This window comes from Panthera onca, chromosome Y (genome assembly GCF_046562875.1).
Source record: "Panthera onca isolate mPanOnc1 chromosome Y, mPanOnc1 haplotype 2, whole genome shotgun sequence".
In the NCBI taxonomy this organism is placed as follows: domain Eukaryota; kingdom Metazoa; phylum Chordata; class Mammalia; order Carnivora; family Felidae; genus Panthera; species Panthera onca.
In genome coordinates, this window is record NC_138358.1 from 7,773,769 (window position 1) to 7,785,966 (window position 12,198).

At 53.0% G+C, this 12,198-nt stretch overlaps 1 protein-coding gene across 1 annotated transcript; it reads right to left on the reverse strand.

Annotated features, from left to right (window-relative positions):
* Positions 1–8,909: 8,909 nt before the first annotated feature.
* Positions 8,910–11,614, reverse strand: LOC145715004 (testis-specific Y-encoded protein 8-like). The gene is made up of 5 exons (XM_081794591.1): positions 10,931–11,614; positions 9,639–9,716; positions 9,371–9,482; positions 9,087–9,232; positions 8,910–8,981 (listed from the first exon to the last, which is right to left on the reverse strand). Exons 1-5 carry the CDS (start codon positions 11,612–11,614, stop codon positions 8,910–8,912), a joined length of 1,092 nt encoding a protein of 363 aa, XP_081650717.1.
* Between the last annotated feature and the right edge of the window lie 584 nt (positions 11,615–12,198).

The window sequence follows — 12,198 nt, forward strand, 5'->3', positions numbered from 1 at the left end:
GGTGGAGTGTCAAGGCCCAAGGTTTTTAAATGCCTGCCGCCTCCTTCTGGAGCCCACCAGCATTTGGGAAGCACGCCCACGGCCCCGTGGCCCTTCGGACACTGAAGTGGCTGTGGCTGTGGCTGTGGCTGTGGCTGCGGTGGAGGTGGGGGAGAGGCAGAGGCAGAGGCAGTGAACTTTTTGACCATGGGTCCTTGGGGTGAAGGCGCTCCAGGCCAGACCCAGACAGTTGGCTGCTGTTCAGGAACAATCAGCTGGAGGGCAGTGGGCGTGGCTCCAGCATTTGAGCCCCTGCCTCCCCTCCCAGGTCTGGAGCAGGTTCTCTGCCTCCCCCTCCAGGGTGACCTCCCTGTTTGGTACATGCCCTTTTCCGCTTTGTCACCGACCGCAACTTTCCTGTGGGATGTCTCATATCGGAGAACTGGTGCTACAGATCTCACCTCTTTGGGGAGGAGCCCGGATGGCAGACAGCATGGAAGCTTCTTAAGTGTCTCGCGTGCATGAGATACAGCCCGACCAACACTAAACCATCCTACCCACCCAGGAAACTGACTGGAGGATTAGCACAGCAATCTGCATATCCTGAACCACCGAATTCAGCAGGTACGTGGCATGCAGAAGTGAACTTGGAGAGCGAGGAGGCATGGGAAGGGAGGTGCTTTTGTGCGCGGAGAGGCGAAGGAGACTGGGCAGGTGGAAATTTTACTAACTTTCTTTAATACTCTTCTACATTATTCTTTCCTTTTGTGTCTATATTCACAGATTCTATTTTACTCCCATCTTCTCCTTTTAGTCTACTTCAGTGTATTGATTTTTCAAATTCTCACAACATTTCCCTTTTTAATATTTTTTATTAGTATTTTCTAAATTTTTCTCCACTCCCACGTTTTTTTCTCTCCTGTGTCAAAACCACTTTCAACACCCACGTGAAACATGCCTAGAATCTAGCATCATTCATTCCATTATTCACATGTGTGTTTTTAAGTTTTTACTTTTAACATTTTATAATTTGAATATTTCATTGAATTTTCTACCTCATGAGTTCCTTTTCTCCATTCAAAATGACAAAGGGAAGGAATTCACCCAGAAAGAAAGAGCCTGAAGAAACGAGAGCCAGGGATTCAACCAACACAGACACAAGCAAGATGTCTGAAGCAGCATTTAGAAGCACGATTATGAGAATACTAGCTGCAGTCCAATGTAGATTAGAGTCCCTTTGTGCAGAGACAAAATGCAGTAAAAACTGGCCAGAATGAAATTAAAAATGATATAACTGAGCTGCAATGACGGATGGATGCAGCGGTGTCAAGGATGGATGAGACAGAACAGAGAATCAGCGATTCAGAGGACCAACTTATGGAGACTATGGAAGCAGCAAAATCGAGGGAGATTAAGGAAAAGAGCACGATTGAAGAATTGGAGAAATCAGTGACTCATGCAGAACGAAAAACAACATCAGAATCATAGGGGTCCCGAAGAGGAAGAGAGAGAAAAAGGGGTAGAAAGGTTATGTGAGCAAATCATAGTGGGAAATTTTGCTAACCTGGGGAAAGACACACCATCAAAATCCGGGAAGCACCGAGGACCCCATCAGATTCAACAAAAACTGACCCTCAGCAAGGCATATCATATTCAAACTCACAAAGTACTCAGGCAAAGAGAATCATGAAGGCAGCAAGGGAAACAAGTCCCTAAACTACAAGAGAAGACAGATCAGGTTTGCAGCAGACCTATCCAGAGAAACTTGGCAGGCCTGAAAGGAGTGGTAGGATACGTTCAAAGTGCTGAATTAGAAACATCCACAGTGAAGAATTCTTTATCCAGCAAGGCTGTCATTCAAAATAGAAACAGAGGAAAAAGGTTCCCAGATACACAAAATTTAAAGGAGTTTGTGACCGCTAAATCACACCTGCACGCAATTTTAAGGGGGGACACTCAGAGGGAAATTGATATCTATCTATCTATCTATCTATCTATCTATCTATCTATCTTTATAATTATATTTATATATACAAATAGATATAGAATTATATATATAGATGTATATAGACATATACATATCGATATAGATATTGATATATAGATACAGTTAATACAATACATACGCATACATATACATATACATACACATACACATACACATACACATACACATACACATACACATACACATACACATACACATACAGATGGAGATGGAGACGTAGATATAGATATAAAGATATATAGATATGTTTTCCTCCAACTCTTCAAACAAGATAATGGCCATAAAATCGTGTCTTTCAGTACTACTTTAAACGTCAGTGGACTGAATGCTCCAATCAAAAAACATAGGGGAACAGAATGGATGAGAAAACAAGTTCCATCGATATGCTGTTTACCAGAGACCCACTTTAGATGTGAAAACAACTTCAGAGTGAAAAGAAGGGGATGGAGAATCATCTGTCATGCTACCCGTCAACAAAACAAAGCCAAAGTAGCCATACTTCTATCAGACAATCTAGACTTTAATTTAAGACTGTGTCAAGTGATACACAAGGGCATGATGTCATAATTCAGGGGTCTATCCACCAAGAAGACCTAGCAAATGGATACATTTATGTGGCGTATTTGAGAGCAACCAAATATACAAACCAATTAAACGCAAACATAAGGAACCTCATTCTTAGTAATGCCATCATAGGAGGAGACTTCTATGCACTCACTCACTGCAATAGACAGATCTTGTAAACGAAAAATCAACAAGCAAACGGGGGCTTTGAATGACACACTGGACAAGATGGGCTTCACAGATATGTTCAGAACATTTCATAATAAAGCAGCAGAATATACATTCTTCTCCGGTGCTCATGGAATATTCTCCTCTATAGATCATATGCTGGGGAAAACAGTCATCCCTAAGGAAGTTCAAAGAGATCGAGGTCACACCGTGCATATTTTCAGACCACAACACTAAGAGACTCGAAATCAACTACAAGAAACAATTTGGAAAGGTAACAAATACTGGGAGACTGAAGAACATCCTACTAAAGATTGAATGGGCTAAGCAAGGGTTGAAAGAGAATATAAAAAGTATACGGAAGTCAATGAAAATGTATATGGAAGTCAGTGATAACACCACAACCCAAAACCTCTGGGACGCACCAGGGTCGGTTATAAGAGGACCTATCTAGCAAGTCAGGTCTTCCTAAAGAAGAAAGAAAGATCTCAGAGACACAACCTCACCTTACGCCTTAAGAGGCTGTAAAAAGAACACCATACGAAACCCAAAACATTCAGGAGACAGAAAATAACAATGATTAACGGAAATTAATGCTATTGAAACCAAAAATCAAACAAAACAAAAACAAAAACAACCTCAAACAAACAAACAAACAAAGAAACAAACCAAAATAGGAGAACAGATCAATGAGCCCAGAAGCTGCTTCTTTGAAGGAATTAACAAAATTGATAAGCCAGTCATCAGTTTGATGAAAAAGAAAAAGGAAAGGGCCCAAATAAAGAAACGCAAGAATGAAAGAGGAGACATCACAACCAACACAGCAGAAAGGCAAACAATAAGAAGAGAATATTAGGAGCAATTATTTGCCAATACAATGGGCAATCTGGAAGAAATGGACAAATTCCTAGAAACATATACACTACCAAAGCTGAAAGAGGAAGAAAAGGAAAATTTGAACAGACCCATCACCAGTAAAGAAATCAAATTAGTAATCCAAAACCTGCCGAAGGAAGAAGACTGCAGGGCCAGATGGCTTTCCAGGGGAGTGCCAGCAAACATTTAAGGAAGAGTTAACACTTATTCTCTTGAAGCTGTTCTCACAATAGAAATGGAAGGAAAACTTCCAAGCTCTTTCTATGAAGCCAGCGTTACCTTGATTCCAAAACCGGAAAGAGACCCCACTGAAAAGGAGAACTATAGGCCAATTTCCCTGATGCACATGGATGCAAAACTCCTCAACAAGATATTAGACCCTCGGATCCAACAATACATGAAAATGTTATTCACCACGACCCAGTGGGATTTGTACCTGGGACGCAGGGCTGGTTCAACATCTGCAAAACAATTAACGGGATTCCTCACATCAATAAAAGAAAGGACGAGAACCACAGGATCCTCTCAATCGATGCAGACAGAGTGATGGACAAAATACAGCATCCTTTCCTGGTAAAACCCCTCAAGAAAGTAGGGATAGAAGGAGCACACATCGAGATCATAAAGCCATGTATGAACGACCCAACGTGAATATCATCTCAAGGAGCAAAAGCTCTCAGCTCAAGTCACGAACGAGACAGGAATGTCCACCGCCTCCACTGTTATTCAACACAGTACTGGAAGTCTTAGCCTCGGGCCTCTTCATCCTTCTGCTCCCCCTCTGCAGCTACTGCTCTTCCAGCCCTGGCTCTACCTTTCCTCCTCCTCCTCTTCTTCCCTCTGCTCACGTCCTCCTCAATTTCCTCCCCAGCTACTACTGCTCTTCGACTCGTGCTCCTCCTCTTGCTCGTCCTGGACTTCCTCCTCCTCCACTTCTTCCCTCGCCTGCACCCGATCATTCACTCGTCTTCCTCCTCCTCCTACTCCTCCCAGTCCTCTTCCTCCATCTGATCCTCCTCGTCCTTCACCTCTTCCTCCTCCTCCAACTCTTCCTCCTAGGACTCTTCCTCCTTCTCCAGGTCCTCTCCTGCTACCGCCCTTCCTGCCCTACCTCTGACCTTTCACCTCTTCTTCCCTCTGCTCTCGTCCTAGTCGACTCCGTCCTCCAGCTGCTCCTGCTCCTCTGGCCCGTAATCCGCCTCTTCCTGGTGCTGGACATCATCCTCTTCCATTTGTCCTTCTCCTGCACCCAGTCATTCACTGCTCCTTCTCCTCCTCCTCTTCTTCTAACCCCACCCAATCCTCTTCCTCCAACTCCTCCTGCTCCTCCTCTCCCTCCACCTCTTCCTCCTCGGGCTCTTCCTCCTTCTGCTCCTACACTTCTACTCATGCTCTGGAGCCCTGGCTCTATCTTTTCTCCCCACCCTCTTCCCTCTGCTCTCGTCCTCCTCAACATCCTCCCCCAGCTGCTCCTGCTCCTTTGGCTCGTGCTCCTCCTCATCCTGGACATCCTCCTCCTCCACTTGTTCCCTCTCCTGCACCCAATCATTCACCCTTCTCTTCCAGCTCTAACTCCTCCCAATCCTCTTCCTCCAACTCCTCCTCATCCTCCTACTCCTCCTCGTCCTCTTCCTCCTCCAATGCTTCCTCTGGACATCCTTCTATTCTCCAGGCACATCTTTGTCCCTTAAGACTACCACAATCTCCTCTAAGGACGGGAGCAATAGATCTCGCACTGCCCCCAAGTCATCCGCAATGAGCACCGGACCCTGCGGATGGGCTCTCACAAGCCTTTGTGTCCCTGCAAAAGGAGCCTGGCAACCTCCCAGGCCTCCCGGGGAGACTCGGTAGTGGGAACCTGGGAGCAGCGACGGGATGCCCGGTGCAGCGACACCCAAGGGATGGTCATATCGTGCTCTGTCTTTTCAACAACACCTACGGCAGTATCGGACCTAGAGGCCGGGACCCAACGGGCCTCACACGCGACCCCTGACCAGCCAGCCTTGTGTCGGCAGCGCCATCCAGGAGGGAGCACACCGACACATATGCCAGGCCTGGGACCCCAAGGCTCTTCGATCACCCCCTAGGCGGATAAAGTCAGGCCTAGGTTACTGCATGGGACCTGATGCATCCGTACAGTCGTCCCCAGTTCCTTGTAGGACAGGTCGGACATCCTCCACTGGGCCATGGGGTCTCCATGCTGTCAGCTGGCAGCAGCCAACACATGACCAGCGGTACTGGGACACCGTCAAGCCTTTCCTCTAAATGCTGGACGGTGGCCGCGTGTTTACCGAAAGCCCTGTATGGGGGCAACGGGCTGCGGGGAAGGCAGGTAGGTGGGTGGCCAGGCACAGACGAGACCACCCGCTGTGATCCCGCAGGGTCACTGGGACTTCACTTCCATCTGGCCCACACGCAAATTCTAGGGATGGGGCTTTGGGGGCAGGGCAGAAGCCTTGCAGCTTCAGCGTCAAGGAGCTGGGCACACACACCTGTGGGCACAGCCGGCAGCAGACTGGGACCAGTGTTCCTCCCTAGGCCCCTTTGACCCTCCACCACCTGAGAAGAATACTGGAGGGGCTGTACGGCTTTAGACTCCCCAAAGCACACACACAGTGGGCCATGTGCTGCCCACTGTGGTTTGGGGCAGGGCGGGGGGAGCCCGGTCAGAATCCTGACCACAATGTCCACAGCATCCTCTGTCGACATGCAACCGCTGAGACACTGAGAAAGGAACCCAGTTCCCCATTTACATGAGGCCAGGAGTCGACTAAGCCTGAGGCTAATCAGGGTCACCCGCACAGGGACTGAGAGGCGCATTCTGGCACCACTTACATGCAAGGGGAACACAGTTCTGGGACACACCTTGACATGTCCCCAGCCCAGCTGCAGCGACAGTGGTGATCTTGTGCTGCGGGGAGAGGTGTTGCTGGCAAGGAACTGTCCCCTCAGAGAGCAGCTGGCAGGCTGCTCACCTGCCCATCCACACATGGATCACCAACACCACCCTGCTATGGCACCCCTGGGGGACTCAAGTCACCTGAGGTCTAGGGTCCCAGCTCCTCCCTTTCCCTGGGCCTGGTGCACAGGAAGCAGAGAGGAGAGCCCCAAGGAAGAGCTGACTGGTGACAAAACATGGCTCGTCTGCCAAGAGCAGAGATTTTTGCTAGACGGCTCCCTCCAGGGAAATACCTACGCCCTCTGCACACCACGTAGCCTGACAGGTTGGGTTCCCTAGCTACCCTGTGCACAAAGCCTGGGCACACCATGTAGCCCCTACGTATTTGCTACTGTCGGCCCACCAGAGCCACTCAACACACACACACACACACACACACACACACACACACACACACACACTCACTCCCACATAGACACACACTAACACACACACAAGCACACTTACTCACAAGTGGTCCACTGGCCACTGGACACAGGCTTTCCTCCCCTCAGCCCCCCTCTTGACCTTGCACCAATCTCCCTTTTGCATCCTGACTTGAGCCCCCTGGCACAGCAACGATTGCACCCATCCCAGCGATTACCATCAGGACTCAGGAGGGAAGGGACTGCACTCTTGTATTATGGCACCTGACCGTCCCACATAAGCACCTCATTCACACAGACCGCTGTGTCTCTCCTTGTCTCTCCAGTGGCCTAACCACCCACTCCTGCACAGACAGAGACACACCGCTACGCAATCGCACAAACATATGCACGCTCACACTGCCGGCACCACCACGGATCTCAGGCCCAGTTTGCCACAGACGCCCACACACACTCGCACGAACTCACGCTGGATCTCTGCCCTCGTGCGTACTCTCTCCATGAATTCCCACTCATAAGCCTCGCTGCTGCCCACAACCCACACCTGCCCCTCCCCCTGACACATCTCCCATCCTGAGCCACTGTCTGAGGACAGGGCTCGGGGTCAAAGGAGCCCCGGGTGTGGGAGGCAGCAGCAAGGTATACTGGCATCGACTATGAGAAGCCTGCCTGCTCCTGAGTTGTCCGGGGACATGTGGTCTTCGCTCTGATCCTGACTGGAGGCTTTGCTGACTGGATTCTATCTCACCAAGGACACAGCACCCCTCTGGGATCAAGGGTCCTGGCTGAAACCCCCCGAGTCCTGGCCACACTGTACCAGGACCCAATGGACCAATTTGGTCCCACTGTGCAATCCCCTTCCCTGCCTTTCGGCTCTGGCCTATACAATAAATCTCCAAATAACAGGTCTGTCTCTTCCTCCTCCTCCTTCCAGGCTCTTCCTGCCCAAGAAGGCAGGCCTCTGTGCACATGGCAACACCGGCCCCACCCCAGTACTGCACCTCTCCCGCACACACAGAATCACCCGGGCAGCGGCAGGACAGTCACACTCAGGTCCCTTCCTCATCGTCCCTCCTCAGGTCCCCATACACACACACACACACACACACACCAAAAACAGAAGGGTTTTTAGCTTCCTGTATGTGTCCACATAAACATCGTGGAAACTCTTCAAGGCTGCCACACGTTATCTCTTCCTCAATTCTCTCCGGGGCACGTAGAAGACAGGAGACTCATCCACCCATCTCTTCCAGCACTGGTGGCGTCCTCCATTGTTTCTGCATGGGCAAAGATAGAAGCTCTGCACGATTCACGCCCACACAGATGCAGAGCCCCTGACGCATGTGGGCACACGCAGACACATTTGCGTACACGCGCACACACGCGCCCCCACGCAACAGACACCAAGAATGATACGGGATATTTGCAAATACATCCCAGATGGTGTCACTCTTGTGCCTCGCCCTTTTGCGATCCCCCTTGCTTTCTCACCCAGGGATTCATTTCCAGCCCCCAATGGCCTTGGACCAGTTCTAAGAATGGCTGTCGGGTTGCGGGAGGACATGGCGTGGTGGAGCACATGGAAGGAAGTGCGAGATTCTCACCACAGTGGCGCCTGGGGACACGGCAGCTCCTGACCCAAAGACTGGCAGGCAAATCCAGACTGAAGGAGCAGGGGGAAGCCCGGGACAGGGCGGACATCCACGGGGAGCATTTGTGGTGAAGCACTGCTCCTCCCGAGTTGCTCTCCAAAGCCCCAGCCCACAGCACGACTGCATCTGGTTTGCAGGCTTCGACCCTCTGTGTGTTTGCAGCTGAGTCTCTGCAGGTCCCCTGTCATCCTCCCACCCTCTCCCCATGCTACCTGTGTCCCTGTGTCGGCGGACCTTCCATTTCCAAGCCAATGTGTGGCCCACGTTCCCTTGCCCATACAACACGCAGGTCAACACACCGCATACTGGGGTTCTCACCGACACGTGAGCACGTCAGATCACTGTCTTCTGGTCCCTTCCTCCCTCAGGTAGTACTGCAGGGGATTGGGCCACAGGTCCTCGATGATGATCTGGAAGAGGACACAGGCCGGCGCCACATTGGGCATAGCCCACTCTCCTCTCTGGCCGGGGGCCACCCACATCCCCACTGCTGACGAAGGCCTCAGGGGCCCCACCTCGGCAATCCTGTTCGCCCCTGGGCAGCTGTGCTCACACAGCCAGTTGAACAAGTTAAGGCTGGTGGGGTCATGCCTGCGACTGGGAGCTCCACGTTCATCATCCCAGAACCACTGGACTGGAGTGGAACGCGATGTCCTGTAGCCTGCAGGAAGAGAGGATTTGAGGAGCAAGCTGATGGCCTCCTCCCCACCCACCTGCCCCTCCCCCTCCCCCTCCCTCCTGCCCCTGATTCATGCTCCTCATCCCCCTGCCCCGCACCATCATGGGACCCACACCCTACCAGCAAAGCTCAGCTGATACTCCTTAATGATCACTGGGTTCCGGAAGTACGGGTTGGCCCCAAAGAAAAACATCACTCTGCAGCGGTACTTGGGATGGCCCACTTCTTCCACCTGCCGTGAGCAATGGGACAGGAGGGGGCAAGTGTCCTCCCTCGGGGTCCTGAGCTACTTGCCTGGCTGTGAGGGTGAGCACCTTTGCCTCACCCTCTCCTGCCCAAATCCCACCCCCGACGGGACGGCCCCCAGCCACAGCCTCCCCGGTCTCACCTCCAAGTCGACCACGTAGCTGAGCACGTCTTTGTCCTGGGCACCGATCATGGCCGACAACTGGGGGTGATTCAGAATCTGTGCTGTGTCAAGGAGCTGTGCCTTCAGATGCTGTGGAAACAGACACAGCCCCCCTCCAACCCTCCCAGGCTAAGAGCAAGGGACTAGATCACGGCATGTGCAGAAAGACCAGGAAACACTAGTCCCCACACTCCTCAGCCTCTGCAGATGCATCAGACCCCATCGACACTGGGCAGTCCGTTGGCTTCCTGTACCTCCCACGCTGTCTGCACACAGCAGGGAGAGACTCCACTGCCTGCACGCCTCACAGTTCCTTCCTATATCTGACCTGTGTGGGCTGCCAGCAGCCCATCATAGCTTGTGATGTCGGCATGTGCTCTGACCCCTCCTCACGGCTGGGTTTCTTGGCATATTCCCGTGAAGACCTATGTTGTCACCAGCCTCCTGAGTCCAGATGGAATAACATGGCTTACAGGAACCCGACTGCACACTTACGCTGCAAGCAGAGGGTGTGGGAGGGAGAAAGAGATCGAGAAGCACGGACGAGGAGGGCCGAGGAGGGAAAAGGATTAGACACAGTGACACGGCCAGTCCGGAGAGAAAGACATGGGTGGGACCGAGCCGGAGCCTGAGGACAGAGAGGGAAGCAGGGGTGGAGATACCAGGAGAGAATCCTCTGTGTGTGTGTGTGTGTGTGTGTGTGTGTGTGTGTGTGTGTCAGGGTCTGAGGAGGCAGCTTGTACCCCATTCGGAGTGGGTCTCAGTCGTCCTACTGTCTGGCAAAGGGGCGTGGCGTGGTTCCACTAAAGGTCACGAGTGTGTGTCTGAAATGCTCTCTTTTGAAGGAACTGCTAGGAAACGTGCACAGCCTGTGAATGTGAAGGTGGGTGTGCGGCCTGCGTAACTCTCCCATTTTGCAGCGAAATATTTCCTTGCCTTATCTGCTCTGAGTGAAGGCTGCTTTGTGCTACCCTAGCTCTGGTAGCATGGGGACACATGGCTCGTGTCTGCAAGTAATATTTGAGACCAGCCTGCAGGCCAACGTTGGCGGAGACCTAGAGGAAACAGACCCAGTCACCAAGTCCCCCCATCCCCAACAACCGCCCCTGTCCAAGGCCTTACACTGGATCCCAGACCACACCAACCCAGGGCCAGGGACCATTCCCCAGCTCTCCTCTCTGGGGGCCATCGCCCTGAGGCACCCTGCTCTCAGTGCCCAGCCCTCCTGCACAACAGCCCCCGCCATCACCCACCAGCACAAGGAAGGATACCGCCTGGGCCCAGAAGCCAGGGATGTGCTTGATGATGGCCCTTCTGTGATCCAGGTAAGAAATCTGCCTCCGAAGAATCCTGCGCTTCAGCCGCCATAAGGCCCTGGAATCCTGGGCATTCCCAGCGCTGATCTCCAGCTGAAGACGCTCCAGTGCTGCCAGCGGGTCCTGGGCTGAGGCAGGACGCAGCGCTGGCTCTTGCTGCTGCAGCGGCTGGGAGAGCTGGGGCCCCTCCTCCGCCTCTGCATCTGCCTCGCGCTTCTCCTCTTGCTCCTGAAACTCCTCCTGCTGCTGTCTCTCAACTTCCACCTCCTCCTCCTCGTGCATGTCCTCTGCTTCTGGCTTGGCTTCCTCAGAATTCTCCTCTCCAGCCACCTCATCCTTGGTCGCCTCGCCGTCCTCTTCCTCCTCCCCGATCACCACCTCAGCCGCCACCATTCCGTCATCCAATATCAGCACCAATTCCTCCGCTGGGCTTGCCACCTGTATCTCACACCCGGCCTGGGCTTCCTGCACAGGATGGGCGCTTGCCGCCCCTGAACCTGGGGACTGCGGCCAGCCCACGCCCTCCAGCGCCCCTGCATTCCCGCGGGGCCGGGACTCTCCACCTTTCGCATCCGGGACGATCAGGGCCCAGGGTCGGCGGGAATCTCCGCTTTGTCCGGACCGCGACACGCTGGCCATGACGCTCGGCCCCGGCCCCAGTGTAGCTAGGGCAGCCTCAGGACAAGGACAGGAAACGGCAGCAGGTGGGGGGAGCCTTGGCCGCAAGACCATGAGCTCCCTGAAGCCTCCCGCCGCAGCCCGCCAAAGTTGAGCGCAGGCGCACAGGCTCTGGGATTTGAGGACTCCGCATTGGCTGTGGCTGCTGTGGAGGAGGGGCCGAGACAGAGGCAGTGAAGAGTGTGCGCATGCGGCCTGGGGGCGAAGTGGTTCCAGGGCAGGTCAGGCCAGCTGGCCAGGTTCGGGGAGCAATCAGTTGCAAGACAGCAAGACAGGGTGCTGGCCGCCAGCAAGCGCGCGCCAATGGCCGGTCCAGGCTCTGGAGCGAGTGCCAAGGTGCCAGCGTGGCCCCCGTTTGCCGCATGTCCTCTTCAGCGCTGTCACCTTCCAGGCTTCACTTGCGAGGTCCCCGGTATCGCGCAGTGTGTGGTCGCTTGTACACCCTTTCCCCAGAGGCCTCACTACGGGCACCAGAGCGTTCAGCACAGGATCGTCCACGCCGTGAGCCACTCCCTGCTCCGTCCCTTGCCCCTTCTTCATGAAGC